Source organism: Adiantum capillus-veneris, chromosome 13 (assembly GCF_014529385.1).
Source record: "Adiantum capillus-veneris isolate H3 chromosome 13, ASM1452938v2, whole genome shotgun sequence".
In the NCBI taxonomy this organism is placed as follows: domain Eukaryota; kingdom Viridiplantae; phylum Streptophyta; class Polypodiopsida; order Polypodiales; family Pteridaceae; genus Adiantum; species Adiantum capillus-veneris.
Window position 1 is genome coordinate 161,045,308 of NC_140943.1, and position 16,902 is coordinate 161,062,209.

General features: G+C 43.6%; 2 protein-coding genes across 3 annotated transcripts in view; one reads left to right on the plus strand and one right to left on the minus strand.

Annotated features, from left to right (window-relative positions):
- The window catches only part of LOC147445189 (phosphatidate cytidylyltransferase 1-like), a 32,087-nt gene extending 24,698 nt beyond the window's left edge, over positions 1–7,389 (plus strand). For both annotated transcript variants that reach the window (XM_086527634.1, XM_086527635.1), the window contains 4 exons: positions 6,317–6,415; positions 6,498–6,554; positions 6,643–6,726; positions 6,808–7,389. In XM_086527634.1, the coding sequence (XP_086383760.1) occupies positions 6,317–6,415; positions 6,498–6,554; positions 6,643–6,726; positions 6,808–6,903 (336 nt within the window). In that variant the 3' untranslated portion in view covers positions 6,904–7,389. The remainder of the gene's footprint in view (positions 1–6,316; positions 6,416–6,497; positions 6,555–6,642; positions 6,727–6,807) is intronic.
- On the minus strand, positions 1,359–2,764 carry LOC147445190 (uncharacterized). Its single transcript, XM_086527636.1, has one exon. It carries the CDS (start codon positions 2,547–2,549, stop codon positions 1,839–1,841), a length of 711 nt encoding a protein of 236 aa, XP_086383762.1. The 5' UTR covers positions 2,550–2,764; the 3' UTR covers positions 1,359–1,838.
- Positions 7,390–16,902: the final 9,513 nt, after the last annotated feature.

Here is a 16,902-nt window from a genome sequence, read left to right on the forward strand (position 1 = left end):
CATCAAGACCCAGAGTGTGATAAGGTGGTCTATCGTGCTGTGGCGGGCTCTAAATCCTGCTTGTCCAATGGCACGTTTCCCGTTATTTTCAGCCCATGTGCTAAGATCTTTCTCAATAATGCTTCCAAATAGTTTTGCCATATATGAGCTCACCATGATGGTGCGATAATTAGTGAGCAAATTGCGGTCACCTCCTTTAAAGAACGCTTTCACCCAGTTTTCTTGCCAATCTTGGGGTAAGTATTGGTTGATTGCTTGATTCATCATATGGTGTATCCATTTCTTAGCCTCAATACCTGACCATTTCAGCATTTCAGAGGTAAGATGTAATGTGTCAGCTGCTTTCCCATTCGCCAGGCTTTTGAGGCCTTTAATGACTGCCTGGAAGGTGATGGGCTTTGGATGTTCGGCATGAGCCCCTGTGTATATCGCCTCTTGAGTCCCTGACGGGGCATACAAAGTTTGTACATAAGCATACATTTCATTTAGGCTGAAATCTCCCATCACATCCCCTTTCTTCCCCTTCATGTTACGCCAAGCCTTCTTTGGCTCTTTCTTGAACCTGCTGAGGTCTTGTTGTTCTTTTGAGAGTTCATACATGCGTCTCTTTTTCCTCTTGAGTGTATTGTATTCTCTAGAAGCCCATTCCCATTCAGTTGAGTGTTGTGCTAAGCCTCTCATCTTGCGTTTGGCCTCCTTGCATTCTGCATCAAACCAAGGATTATGAGGTAAACCCTTCTTGGTCTGTTTACCATTTTGATACTTGCCCATAGTAGTTTTTGCCGCTTCCTCCATTGCATGTCGGAAGATCTTCCACGTCTCTTCAATGTCACAAGGTATGTTCCGGTTAAACAGTAAGCTATCTAAGAGACTAGCATAGTCCTCTTTCTTCGTGAGTTGCATTTTGTATGACCAATTTGGTGTATTCATTGTGTTGACAATAGGCATACTGGGCATGTGTAGGCATATATGAATTGGGGTATGGTCGGAGGTTGGTAGCCTGCTACCCACTTCAACACTATGGACCAATTCCAATGCATCGTATCTCACCAAGGCATAATCATTTGTACTCCTCCCATGATTTGCCGTGTAGCAAGTGTATGATCCAGAGTGTACGAACTTATCCGCACCATTCATGGCTACAAGCTGCATTGAGTTCATCATACTTATCATGGCTGACCCCTGTGCATTCATGAGTGTGTTTCCAATCCGGGCATTCAAATCCCCAAGAAGGACAACTGCTCCCTCTTGTGCATATATTGCAATGTCTGTACATAGGTCAGCAAAGGGGTCATTTTTGGATAGCTGGTTTGTGTCATAAAAATGTGACTCTCGATGCGGGATATAGCATCCTGCAACAAAGATCAATCCTTTTGATGAGCAAACCTTAACCTATATATAGCGCTTGTGGTCATCGATCTTGCATACCTCAACCATCTTTTGAAGCTCTTCCTTATACATTACAGCTACACCTCCTTGTCCTCGCATTTTGGTACCATTCCACCATACGGAGTGCTTGATATATCCACTAATGTCCGGCAGCCTGCATGTGTTTTGTTCCCATGTTTCCAATAGGAAGAGTATGTCAGCTTGTGGTAGAATATCCACCAGCCCTTCTCCCTTATGCCATGGGAAACCTCTACAATTCTAGCTTGTTACCTGTATGGTCGTGATCCCATGGGTCGCATGCCCCTATGCATTTTTAGGCGGTGATGCTGGTTTTTTCTCCTTGAGACGTTCCTCATATGCTTTCCTTCTTGCTGCCTGTTGTGTCGGTGTTCTATCTTCACTTACATAGTACTGAGTGCCTTTCAAGTAGAAGCGTGCAGTTTCCAAAATTATGGCCTTTTGCGAGCATCCAACATTGTGCATACAATTGCCCTATGAGCATCAGTCTTCTTCTGACCCACTCTATGTGCCCCATATACCCCTGCATCTTGCATATCAAGCTTTTCTGCTAACAGGGTGGTAACGTCTACGTTCAATGACATGACTGTTTCCCCCTCAGGTTCTGGCATGCCTCGTATCACAATGTTTTGGGATCTTTTCTCCCTTTCCTTGTATTTGGTAGAATCCTCATGCGTATACATACTCTCATACGTATACATCTCTCCTGTCTTGTGTCCCATTGTCCTCTCTTGTTTCACTATTTGTGCCCAAGATGGAGGAGACCCCTCCGGTGCATCGGTTACATTATTGGTGACCTGTGTTATGTGACTGCCTTGTTCCAGCACTTGAGTTTGCAGTGTTTTCAGGGTGTCTTCTTGTTGTTGAAGCTTCAGAGCTTGCAGTGCAATGGTATGATCCAACTCTTGGTTGCGTAGTGTCAGGTTCTTGAGGTCTTTATTTTGGCGTGAAATAACCTCATTCTGTTGTCGTACCTGTTCTTGGATAGACAGTAGCAGTCCCCAAATGTCCTGTGTAGTACATGTGATCGTCGTGTCCCTTGAATCCTTGGGGGGCGTGTCCTTCGGCATTGATTTAAAAGCCGATGAGCTCACTGTTTGACCGCTTCTGGATACCCTTTGATTAATGTGCGTTGATTGCATAGGTGGGGAAACATGCGGCAGTGGCTACATGCAGCAATCAGAGAGAGATGACCACTACATGTCAGGTCCCAACCACCCTCAAGGGCCCCCTTGCTCCAATGCCAGAGCAAGTACTTGCTTTTGATTAATTGTACAAGTGTTGATACTCATGCAGAAGAACTACAAAAACGCTAGGCTAAATCTGATGATGATGCTACTGAAAACGCGAGGGCTGATCTGATGATCTTGAGGGATGCTGATGGAAATGACACTAGGCTGATGCGAGGCAAATCTGGAAATGCTGAGAGAGAGAGAGAGAGAGAGAGAGAGAGAGAGAGAGAGAGAGAGAGAGAAGAGGAGAATGACACCCAATGGGGTCCCAACCAACCCTCTCAAGGACGCCCCACACCATTTCCGATGTGATATTTGCTTTTGATTGTATAAATGGAATGTACACACGTGCAATACCTCAAGTGTAGACTCTATTGATTCGAAAGGGGAATGTCGCCACGATAACGCTTCAAGATGAAGCACCTCTGGGTTGATTTGATGCACCTTTGGATCCGTCTTGATGGGGGTTGCTAATGGCTGCCAAGGGGTACATGTGGGGCTGATTTGCGCCCCGATGTGAGAGGAAACAAGGGCTGAAAGCTGGTTGCAAAGACGCAACGGATCTGTCACGTATAGCAGCCTTGAGGATGAAGCCGATGACGGACAACAATGGGAGCACTTGATGCGGCAAGGGAATGGCCGAGAAGAGGCTCAATGGGTTGCCAAAGTACCGGGCTCCAGTGGAGAGGCTCGTGTTGGCAGATGTGGGCCGGTTCCAGCGAGGGAAGGGGCTAAAAACTGAAAACGTTGGGTTGAATGGCTGCCCTGGGATGATGGCTTGCGAATGGAAGAAAAACGCTAGGCTTGCTGTCCTACAGAACGATCGGCTGATCCTCAGGTGCTGGCTAGCGAAATGCTATGCAATGGGCTTCTTTTATAGTGAATTCGACGTGCTCGGTCGGATGTGCCAAGTCGGGAAAATGTGCGTACATGAGAGTCTTCTGGCGATAACTCGCCGTTCTGTGACCATTTGACAAACGGACTGGACCAACACGTTCCTCTAACCTAGACCTACATGCTCATCATGTCAGATGTCCACCAGAGTGTAATAACATCAATCAAAATGCTTTGTAGAATCTAACTTGTCCGGACATGCAGGTCTGGTTTAGGGTTTAGGGTTTGCGAACTCTTACGGTAGTTCCCTCGGATTGAAACCGTTTGCCTCCGGATTGATGGCCATCGATTGCTAATAAGATGCAGATTGTGTGGACCCGATGTGTTGCCAAAGAAGTGTACAAATCGATTACGATGCAATGCCTCTTCTGGAATGATGGAATTCTCCAAATAGATGGGAGAGATGGTTGTGCAAACAATGCCAAGACTCGAAAGCTAATAGGTTGATCTGGATGGCGCCTTCCTTAGTCGTCATAGGCCGCTAACAAACCCTAATACTCGCAATCAACATCTTCATGTTTCTAGTGCATGTCTTCAATGATGTGACCTGTCGTGTCGAAGAATTTATGACTGCAAATATCGATGCTAGGATTTCTTTATATCGAAGTGGTGGAGTGCGCACACCAAGTCAACTACCCACTCGCAGGTGCACCACAATTGTAACCCCGGCATATAGTGTTTGCATTTCCTACGTTCAAGGCGCACGGGCCTACATGCAATGGCAGGTCCTACAGTTCCCTAAGTGAGAGGAGCGCCCTTGAGCGAAACGCTACCACACACACTTAAACACTAGAGGGAAAATAAAATCATAGATTAGCTGATTAGTGCAAAATCACAAAGCTCTAATACCAATGTTAGGTGCAACGGAATTGAAATGGTGACAAGATCTAGACTTTACACTTCCTTCTATTAGTTAATAAAACTGCCCAGCGGGCTACAAACTGCCCCAACAAGAGGGGGCTACATCATCATGAGGGGAGACTCTTCCAATGAAGAAATGAGATAGGTACGATGATGGGCTAAATCAGGATATGGAAGGCGGAAACATCCATAGAGCTGGCCAGTAGTGCCATCTAGGAGCCCCATGGAACATGGTGAATGCCTTGCGGCGCTCATGCATATGGTGGGAGATTCCCTGAAGCCTCTCGAACTGTCCTTGAAGTGTATGGATCAACTCCATCCATATATCTTGTACAATCTCTATCAGTGAGATGGGACAGGCCTCGAAGACAACGTTCTCTCCAAATGGACCAAGAGTCAGGCTGTAGATAAGCTCCCAACAAAGCTCTCTATCATTATTCACTCATAGCTAAAATAGGGACAATAGGTCTATGCACTGTAAAAATGCTCCTGATGGGTTCTAATGGTAATCTGATGATCATGCTGTGTGCAACCAGAGGATATGCATCTACTCTAAGTGCCTGGACATCTATGGCCTGCGAACAGACTCACAAAACTGCCAGAACACTTCGTAAGCTAGGCTGACTGAACCCTTGTCATGAAGTAGCTTGTCCACGTACACATAGGGTTAGATGTGCACGTGACAAGAGATTTGCTGGTAAGCCCTCGTGTAGCAAAATCTATTCGGTGGTGCATGCTACCTCTGGACACTTCATCAGCTATGGTGATGGTGCTCCTCTTCTGGCAAAGCATTGCACCCAGCTCGTAGAAGAAGTTGACAATGCGGAGAGGGCTCTTGGACGAGGCCGACGAGCGCTATATTTGTAAGGATGTGTACATCGTGAAGCCAGAGTTTTCCATTCTGGTTGGCAAGCTAGTGATCCTTGGCAGCTCACATGGCTGTGATAAATTTAGGCATCTCTGGAATTGCCGTAGGGGTGGGGTGAAAGCTGATACAAAGGGAATACAAAGGGGTGAGCTGATACAATGGAGCTCTCTGACAGTCGAGGCATCATATACATATACATCAGTATCTGGGACGGCTCCTATGTCGTGCCAGTATGGTATGGATCCTCTGTCGCAATCTGTGTCGATATCGAGAGGGCCCTCTCATCTGTGGGCGACGGGACCACCCCAACTCTATCGCCTGATCAAGCAATATGCCTCTGGTGCCCTGGTGTTGTTATGCTGTGGGGGCTGCTCGAACTCCTCTGTCTGTGACTGAAAGAAATCTGTAATCTTCCGCTGTCGCTGGATCTCTCATTGTGCCCCTCTTCAAGAGGTCCTCTCTGTGTTTGCGAATCTCCAGTAAGTATAATCTGAGGCATCTCTGATCGTGGTATCTCATGACTCTAGAAAGTGGCCCAAAACCCTCTCTGAATAGACAGTGGAAGCGGCCTCGTATCTCATAATATGCTGGGCAGTGACATATGTAGCTATACTTTGATATATGGGATGACATCATAGGTTAGGTGGTAGAAATATTATTCTTCGCATAGTGCCATAGAGGCTACTACAACTAGGAGATGTTACACACTAACAATCTAGATTGGGCATAGAACATGTCCACCGAAGAACGCATCAAGCATGTGCAAGGAAGGTACCCGATGCTCACTATCTATAAACTGTCTTTAAAATGATGATGCAAACCTACAATATCTTGCCTATAGTTAAATTTTCATCACTGCCTTTGCACGCTCCTCTCTCTGATGAGCATTTTTTTAGCACTCAAAAATAAAATTTTGCATTTTTATATATTTTTCAATTTTCATTAGCAAGAAGGTAAGTGAACTGTAAGGCCTTTGCCCTTTGGGCGAGCCAAAAAATTGTACAGTTTTTGCCATTCCTTCGTGCTTATGTAACATTACTTGTAACGTTTGTAGCGTTCATGCCATGCCCTGGCATATGGTTTGTTTGCATCCATTGTTGCTCCATTTGGGGGATTTTTCGCTAGTGGCTTCAAGCGAGCGTTTCGGATCAAGGTAAGCATTATGTTTCTGTTTGTGTGTGTCAAGTATTTTGTTGTGTAATGGAATTTCACAAAGAGGGGCGTAATACTTGCAGGACTTTGGTGACAGCATACCTGGACATGGAGGCATCACCGATCGAATGGATTGTCAGGTATTTTGACAGGTGGACCAATGCACTCTAGGAAGACGAAAATAATATGAAAGGCTCATGTGATTTTGCTGTTTGGCATTGCTTGCAGATGTTAATGGCCGTGTTCTCGTACACATACTACCAATCATTTATTGCTCCTCCCAAACTAACTTTTGTGGATGTATTGAACCAGGTATACATGGTTTGACTCGCAAAATTAGTGCCTGGTTACCATAACGTGGCTTAAACCTTTTTATCTTCCTGGAATTTGCAGGCTCTCAACACGCTGACTCGAGAACAGCAGGTGGAACTTTACACGAGTCTGGGCAAAGCGCTTGCTTTTAGCTCACTGGATTTTTGTTCCAGATGAGAGGCTAGAGCAAGCAATCTGTCAAGCCAGGCTTAAGAAAAAAAGCCACTAACGTTTAAGTCCGCTTAACTAGCCCCACGCCGCCCCGCCCCCAAAACCCCAAAAGCTCCAAGCTATTGGCATTGTCGGCCACATATCTTTTTGATGAGAGGAGATCAATGTGTTGCAACTATTTTTGTTAGGTGGTAGGTCTACCCAATTTCGGAAAACTAAAGAATCCTCGATTGAAGGGGTCAATTATCAGCATGTCAAGGAAGAAAAGGGAACGAGCCATATATGGCAAGGGGCTAAATCAATCCGTTAGTCGAATTTTGCTCCTCTTGATTTATTTCTCTACCAATTTTGTCAAGTTAAGATATTTTTGTCGCAATGAGCGTCCGAGATATTTGCAAGGCTATGATCAAACTCCACTTGCTCATCTTTAGGCATGCCAAAAGAGAAGAATTTATGATCAATAGACAAGGAGGTTGGTGAATCTTTACAATCCATGGATGCATTGTATGCAAAGCTTTATACAAATGCGAATCAATATATCAAGCAAAGAATCAGAGTAATTTCTTTTGTCGTATTTTGATTGACTATATTGTGGTTGGATGCAATAGTTAGTTTGGGAGGAATTCGGTGGATCTAGATTTATACATTACACCAGCCATATTGCCCCCAACTACAAACCCATGTTTTTTGTGGAGGAAACCATACTCACCCTTATATCCTTCAGCCTATCCCCTTAGCTTGGGAGTAATCTGGTGGGTCTCGCTTCATACATTACACTACCCGTATTTTCTCCATTTAAAGGGAAAATTGTACTTACCCTTGTATACTTAAGTATATCCCCTTATTGAAGATGTACACTATGGAAACTATTTGGCTTAGCCCTCACTTCCTTCGATGCAAGACAAGGTGTTGGGACAATGGAGAAGAATCAAATCGACTTTGTATATCATGCTCATTGCAAGTTTGAGAGTAAGAGTACGAAACACTACTAGACTACGTAGATTTTGCTCACATCTGAACTTGCTTCCCTCACGTTTCCAAACATAACTTAGACCTACATCCTTTCCTCTCTAAGCCACAATGTGGACTCTCATCACAACAATCCTGGAGCATCGAGAATCACTTATCAGCCCCATACATAGCACATCATATGTATCTTTCGCATCATAGGTCATATTTGACCTTCAAGGACAATAAATCTCTCTCTCTCTCTCTCTCTCTCTCTCTCTTTGGAAAATATGTTTCTATGTTACATTATTGTATACATGCTATAAAGCTTAAATATATCTATACATGCTATAAGGCTTGAGTATATCTATGCATCTTATTTTGCATAGATATAGGCATTGTTGGACGGGGAGCGACTCACACACCCATGAAGTGCATGCAAACACTACTTAGATCAACATAATGTCAATCGAGGACACAGATGACACGATAGGCACACGAAGGAAATCTCTTTAGCTTGTTAGGTTGAGACCATCCTACACATACAACACTCAGGAAGGCCAACTAAACCACAATCAAGAACCTCATTGCTCTCAACTACACCACTTAGCCACATACACACATACTAAAGGTAACTCGCCTAAGCATGCCAGATTCATACGAAACTTAAGGAACACCATCCCCTCACTAGGATACACCTGTCCCTACGCTTCTACACTCAAAACCCTCACTCTAAACCCATCTGTGGAAAATGCGTAGGATGACAGAGCCGAATTTTGAAAGTGCCCGAAACTGAAATTTATGAGTACCTATGTGTAGCTTATGTCGCCACGATTCTATAGACTACTAGCATGCAGAAAATAGACATTGTTTGATACACTTACGGCCACAAATAGCTCGTAGATGCGTCGGCGTGTGCGCTTCATCTCGCGTGTGCGCTTCATCTCGCGTGGAATGCTTGGCGTTGTCGCGTAGCTCTCCTCAAGCCTGTAGCAATGGTGCAGTCGGATCTCCAATGTGTTGAGCAAGTCGGGCGTAGCGAGAGGATGAAGCTCACGCTCACTCTCTTTCTCTCTCACACACAGTAGACGGCAGCGCTAAGTTTTGATTATGATTAAGTCTCCTTTTACAAAATGACTTAGGTACCTTATATACTAAGGCTACCTTAGGTTTAACCAAAAATGGGGTTGAAAGGGTCAAATGGCTTTGCATTTACAATTTGGAAGTGCCATTGCACCCCGGCTTTTGAAACTAGAATAACTACTCATTACAAATGACATTTATAGCCATAATCCGCAGCATTTCATAACTCGCAAAAGATAAGACTTTGGTACGAAACTTGAGTTATGTTGTGTTGTTGACCCAGCGGTCAACATTCCCCCCTTCCGCGTTCATGTCGTCCCCGACATGACCCGATTGTCGATGGCGATGTGGTCTTTGTTGTCGTTTTGTTGTTGGAAAGAAAGTATAGACTATAGCCTTTGTAGTAGCTTGTCTTGTTCGTCCAATCCGATGTACATAGTCTTCACATGATTCAGGAAAATCCTAATTGATGACAAACTTTATGTCTTTCACATCCACGCCTCGAGCTGTAGCATCTGTTTCTGTCATTATAGGTCTACTGCCAGATCTAAATTCAAAAAGAACCCAATGTCGTTTAGCTTGACTCTTATCATCATGGATAGAGAAAGCTCCATCCATCACTTGCTCCAGCAAATCTGTCAATTCGAAGTATTTGTGATTCTCAGAAACAACTTCTACAATCGGTAGAATTGAGTGAGTGGCTTTCTGATCTTGTGAGCCAATGACAACTTTGTAAGGTTTTTGTAGAAATTGTATGGCTAAATCCTTAACTTCTTTAGGCCAAGTTGCACTCCAATGCAAAGTCTGTCTGTCAGGCCGAATCCAGGATGTAATTATTCTAATTTGAGGTTCAAAACCCTGCCGAGCATTCGATGCGCATTATCAAGGACAAGCTTTTGAGATCCTCTGATTACTTTTATGTCTGCTCTTGTTCATTGGGGACTTCTTTGTTCCTGTGCAATCATGTTGTTAGTGTTGTCTGCAGCTTTGTCATTGTAGGCCATTCTTCGACTCGCCATTGAGGAGAAGTATGCTATGATCTGAAATTGGTGCTCCAATTCATTTGTCAATTGATTTGAGTAGTATTTCCTTATTGTTGATGTAGAAGGACTATGTACAAGAGGATGGTGATAGGTGTCTTTAAATTAGAGTCTAAAACCTAGATGACCAAAGGGAAAAAACCCGGTGGAAAAAAATGCCTTTGGTATACGCTCTTATTGGAGTTGAGCAGTTGAACGTGAAGTACATGTTCATGAAAGGTGAGTGCTTGGGTGAAACACGAAAAGAGTGCCTGATGCAAGTGCCAATTATGGGACACTCTATATGCATATGAGAAATTTGTCACCAAAAGCATGCAATGTGAAAGAAGGAGATGATGGGTGTTTCGAGGAATAAATGTAGCACATGTGACATCAAAAGATGTCTCAATAGCTTCCACCTTTCCAAGAAGGGTTTTCGATGTAGAAGTTTTTCCACTCGTATCTCACTGTGCTCAGTACGTGAGTGTCTTTTGGACCTTCTCCTTCACTTCACCAGACTTAAGTACTTAGATTTCAACTCTTTTTCTCACCTATACTAGCATGAGCGACACAACTTAAATATGCTCAACTCTTCCAGCTTGAGCAGTACCTAGAATAGCTAAGACGCTTATACCACATAGAATATTACTTGACGCTTTGGGACTAACACCTCACTCATTTTGTGACTTAGTTACTCAACTCTGACTTGTATGACTTGTTGGTTGCATGTTGACACTGCTTTGTGACAAATTCTTCGGCTGTTGTAGTGGCTGCTGAGACATACTTCGTGAAGTTTCATCGTTTCCCTGTACCTTCTTCTCTTTGTAGTGATGAGGCATCTCGTCAGTCTTTTCTTCATGTGGATTATGGATTTTTTTATTTTTTCTTAATAATAAAGAAAATCTTAAAACGAACTTAAAAAAAGGAAAATCATTCAAATAGAAATCTAAATGCTAAGTACACTATACACATGTCCCTAGGGGCTCATATATGGATTTTGTCCCCATACTCCTCTGTAACACTACTATGAGGGCATATACTCTAAATTTTGTCAAAAATAATTATCACAATAAAACGAAAAAATTCAATGCATCTCACAAAACATTGCCCTCTAATAGTCATAATGTTAGGTCCGCATTCAGAATGCCTCCCCCCTTCCTATTTGGAGTCATCCTTTACGACATGGTATCGCAAAGGGTATGTGTTGTGCTTGGGCAATTAAAAGTTGTGCCTATGCAAGCCTTGTAATGTAGCCCTATTATGCATACATAGTCAATACATGGAAAAGATTTATGTTGTGCAAGATGTGGGTATAAGCAATTTTCTTATTGGCATTTGTTGGCGAGGCTTCCTATTCTAAGCAATGTAATGGTCTTTGAAGCTCCTGTATCGTTGCTTGATTGAAGCGACGTGCTCGCTTCTAACTGTACTGTAATCGTAGGAAGAATTGTAAGAATTCAAGCGACGATGCACTGACATCAGTTTTGTTGTTCTTCTTTGGGATCCATTTCTTTGTGATTATTGGTTGTTTTGTTGCTGGCTCTCGTTTGGGAACCCATACTTGCCCGTGCTTCGTTTGTGTTTGAAGAGACTTCTTTGGGATCCCCCTTTTTGTTGTGTGAGTCGACAGTGGTCTTTGCTTCGGTCCTTGTACGCTTGGTTAGTGACGGGATTCAGGCTTTGAAAGTTGATACTGTGGTTGTTTTGGAATCCAAATGAATTCCTGGCTTTTTGGTGCTTGAATCAACTTCGTTGGAGCCCAAACCCGAGTTGTGAAAGCTTGCAACTTTGTGATATTCTTACCCGTTCGTGCACGCTTTCCTTGTTTTTGTTTTGGTTTTGGATCTTGTGATTTGTCATTAGAGATCTTTGTCTTCTTGATCCATATCTATTTTTGGCCGATCTGGCTTTTTGGTATCCAGATTTGTCGAGCTTTTTGGCTTTGACTTGTTGTCCTTTTCTTTTGACCTGTCATGGTTGTTGCTGAAGGGGTTGGTGATAGTGATGGCCTGTGTTTGTTGGGTATGCAAGCCCAATTATGGGAATATCCAAATGTCCGGTGTCTAGCTCATGGATACAGGCTCTATAGCATGCAGATCAACTTTAGTTGTAAGTCAAGTGGTGCATGGCTTTTTGCCTTTATATGTAAGGCTATACTTCAATAGAGAATACGTGTGTTTTTCAGGCCTAATCTCTGCTCTCTCTCTCTCTCTCTCTCTCTCTCTCTCTCTCTCTCTCTCGCATCTACTGCTCAGCACCACACCATGGCTTGCCTCAGGCTACACCCACCATAGCTAGCTCAGAGCACAACAACTGGTATCAGAGCCACTGCTCTCGGCTCGAGTCGGCGTGCGGGAACCAGTGCCTGCAGAAGGGAAAGCAAACTGTCGACCTGCTCAAATCCGACCAAAAATGGCATCAACCTGATCGCCCTGCTGTTGTAAGGCTTTTTCGACACTACGAGCATATCCAATTCGGCCTCTGCTAATCGCTACAAGTAGAACTACCCTCCTCGTCGTCTGTTGCGCCATCTCTACATAGAGAAATTTCGCCCTTTTTGTTTTCATTTTCACACTATGACGTGTCATTCCTATTTTTTAGCCTTGGTCAAGAAGCGCTTCACACACATCACCTCGATAAAAGACATACTCACTCACACCCTCATCAAGTAATCTGTGCTCATTTTGGTGCGCGGCTTCAAGTTCGACAGTTGCTGCCAATTTCAGTTTCGGCAATTTCGACAATCAAATTCAATTGTCTGTCAAATATGGCATCAAAAGTCAACATGCACACAAATCGGCAAGATCCCACACTCGGAAAAGCTTCTCAAAACAATGAAGTGGTACCAGCAAGAAAGCTTCAAGACAAGCTTTTCTCAGAGTATATCAAAACGATTCAAAAGCTCAAGTCGGCAAGGAAGAGGCAAACAAGTTTTTTACACGCGGAGTTCCACTAAGGCCAAATAAGATTTGCTTCGAGAACCAAGAGGTACATCAAAAGATGTTGAGCATCCAGATCCTCTTCGAGACCACAGTACAAGTTTTTTCATCAACTATTTTTTGCCAGTTTAGTGTCATAGTTTTTGTCAGCTTTTGTCTATTGTCAAAACCATCATAAACTTTCCAGTCAAATCTTTTTCTTTTACATTGTCAGTTATTGTCATGCTTGTTAGTTGTCACATGTACGAGTTATAGACACTGCCACAAAGATAAGTGGTAAGACCTCCCAATTTTTATCAGTTCTGAGCCCATTTTTGTTGCACTCTCATGAGGTTACTGGGTACACCTTAAACCCAAGGTTTGCCAGTGAACCAAAAACTCCAATCATTTTTGGTAGCTAACTATTTTGCCTACACCCTATCTATTCAAGGGGGGGTTACTGACATAGCACCAGGTTATGGATAAACCAGAAATCCTTGGTTGTGAGAAAACCTAAAACTCACGGTTGATGAGTCACCAAAAACTCGAGGTATCATGAGTTGCTTGTCCAGTTCGGGCTTGAGGGGGGGATTGTTGGGTATGCAAGCCCAATTATGGGAATATCCAAATGTCCGGTGTCTAGCTCGTGGATACAGGCTCTATAGCATGCAGATCAACTTTAGTTGTAAGTCAAGTGGTGCATGGCTTTTTGCCTTTATATGTAAGGCTATACTTCAATAGAGAATACGTGTGTTTTTCAAGCCTAATCTCTGCTCTCTCTCTCTCTCTCTCTCTCTCTCTCTCTCTCTCTCTCTCTATTCATCACTATCGCTACTATCCTCAGCAAGGTTGACTTCTTGTACTTTCCCTTGATTTTTTGGCTGGTAGTGGAAAGTTACTGTCTGTTTGCTCACGGGTGGTAGTTTCTTGGAGGACTTTTCTAGCCCATTGATTAGAGCATTGTTAGCTCGTTGCTCTGGTCGTATTCCTCCTAGCTGAGTCTTTGCATCCTTATTAGGATCCATGTATGAGGATGCTTGTGGTGGCTCTGTCTTCACCGAGGACTTTGGAATCCACTTTTGATGCACTTTATTCATGTAGCGATGACATTGATTCCCGGGTCGTTGATCTTCTGGAAGCTCGAAGTGTTCTACAGAGTCATAGAACTCGTCATCTTCTTCATCTTTTGATTCTCCACATTTCTTTGTTTGCTCCTTATTTTGAGAGCTTGTTGATGTCTGGTTCTCTTTGTTTTCCTGGATTACACTCAGTGCAAAATAAGGAACGACATCATAGCCATTTTCATCACAAAACTTTGTTGTGGGAGCATCCTCCACGGCGCACACGTCCAAAGTAGCCAAGATGTGTTCCCATCCAAAAGGCTCTAACTCTTCTTCAGGAAATGGTTCTGGGATATAGTCCTTGTCCTCTATAACCCGCTCTAGGATACATTCCTCACGTTTCAAGCTGCCACATTGTGAAGCTCCACACATCCACAGTTCTTTAGGCTTACCTAACCAAGCTGGAAGTTCTGATCCTGCTACTCTGGCGGAATCAAACTCCTCAACCGGTGTTCTCGTCACATCCCGATAGCTATGGTCGCTCAAGTTTATCTTTGTTATGGTTTCCATATGTCTCAGGTATATATGGTCATAACCCCAATCTTGGACCATTTTCAATTGTCGCATGAATGGTCTTCCTAGAATGATGTCATAGTTGTTCTTCTTGCCAAAGTCAACAACAGCAAAAGTGTGTTCATATTCAATGACACAAGAAGTAACAAGTACTTTTTCTAGCAGTCCTAGGGGCTTTTCCTTGTGTCCGTCTGCAAGCTGCTGGGTCATTCGTGTGGATATCAAGGCAGGTTTTCTCAATTTTTTCCAAACCTCTTTGGTTGCAATGGCCACACCAGCTCCACTGTCAAGGATTGCCATGGTTTTTACACCATTGAATTCCATAGGAAGGGTGGTGTTTCCATCTTCTCCCTCGTAATACTCGCCTACCTTGTTTAATGGCACTGGCCTAGTATTTAGTTGAGGCATTTCAAGCTCTTTGATGCCTTCCGCGATTTGAGTCATTGGGGTTTTTACACCAAATTTCTCTAGACATTTACCCACATTAGCCCACATGTTTGGTCTTATTCTGAGCAACTCGGCTAACATTATTGTACAGGTGACTGGGGTAGATAGAATATCTACTAGCCCCTTTGAATTGATGGCCTTGTTGGGAGACAGTCTCTGTGATGGGACTGCAACCACATCTGACTTGGTCTCGTACTCTCCCATGTAGGACGGTAGTGTTCTTAGCGAATGGGGTTGAGTATCCATAGATTGTACAGATCCTTTGTCGCACCAATACGATCGCACGTCTAGATTCATTTGAGATCCAGCCTCAAATTCCTCTATTGGTGGTAGAAATACTCCTCGTTCATCACCAGTCTTGTCTACTCGTCTTCTTAGGTCATCGGCTTCATTGGCCTCTCTGACTTGTTTCCACAATTCGTCAAGACCATCTATCTCTTTACAATCCTCAGGTATAGCTTGGTGAAATCCCTCGGAAGAGTTATCCGTGGTATTCAGTACTATCCTTGGTTCTAATGCTGGGTCTTTGAGTTTTGGTCTGTGCTCATGACTAGAATCTGGCTCTTTTAGTTCCTGGTTTGGTGGGATTACTTGCGTAGGCATGACACGGATCACATCCTCAGGTTTTGCAACTGGTGGTTCTAATAAAGCTTGGGCTGTTTGAATCATTTTCTTGCACATTTCAAACCTTTACTTTTCTAGTTCCGCATAGGGATATGTCATCCACATGTGTTCTTGGGTTCGGTTGTTTTTGAGCCTCACATCATAGGCTTTCAAGAGGGTATCTAATGTCTCATTAACCATCTCTGCCAACACAGATCCCCCTGAACTAGCACTTCTCAGTTTCTCATCCGTGGATGGTTCTTCTAGAGGTTTAACCATCTGTGTAAGAGAAGGTGCCTCCTTTTCCTCATGTTGTTTTATCTTCTCCTCAGCTTCGGTAAGCTTCTCAACTAGGGATTTTTGCTCTCGTTCCCTGCGTGCTTTCATCCTAGTCTTTTTAGCTTTCCAACTATTTCGTTTGCTCTTGGTTTTCTGACTAGGTGCGTCTGTCTTTGGTTCATCATCTGTCTTTGGACTCATGTCACTTTTCGTGTTCTTTGTCTCTGGATTCTCATCAGCTTTCTTTTGAGCTTGTGCTCTCATAACTACTTGAACTGGTACGACATTTTCATTTTTTGAGCTACTAGGGAGCTGAACAATCCCTGATACATTTGTCGTGATTTTCCTGATTTGGTTTGGGTTTTTTGGGCAATCGAGGATCAAGTGAGTGATGCCACACTCAAGACAATAGGCATTTACTTTAGTGATCTCCGTATGAGGACATTGTTTGACCAAGTGGTTGTCACGACTTTTGTGACAATCTGTCTCTGGTTGAGGAGATTCTTTTAGCATTTCCTCTTGGCTATAAGCAAGCTTTGACCTAGATAAGCCGCTATTTGCAATGAATCGCAATGTCCTTTCGTCCATTTCATACCTTCTTTCTTTAAACTGAAACCCAGGAGGTGGAGGTTGTACCGGCCTCACCATTCCATATGTTTCTCTCACATTTTGTTGCTCCGAAGGGTAGTACTCACTTTGGTTTCTATACCACATTGTAGCAGGTACTGGCATTGGTTTATTTGATGCTTCCATCATTGGCATGTATCTCATGTCTACCGGCATTCTAGCACCTGGCAGCGGAGGTTGTTGTCCTAAGACAAGCTGTGGTCTTAAAACTCCTACTGGTCCTGGCACATTCCCCGTAATGTATCTAGGTGGAGTAGGTGCTTCTGGAACAGGTTGTACAGACCTCTCCCTAGCATTTTCCATGCTATAATAGCACTCTTCCCCCGTATGGTTCGTCCATTTTCTCTCAATTTCACACCACTTCGGCTCTCCCGAATCAGAACTTACAAGAGGAATCAACCTCTTGACCAAGTCGTCGATAAGCTTTTCTTGATCAATAGGTGCTGT

Excerpts from the sequence above, each read along its gene's own strand:
- LOC147445190 (XM_086527636.1), bottom strand. The coding sequence starts at position 2,549 with ATGCAATCAACGCACATTAATCAAAGGGTATCCAGAAGCGGTCAAACA.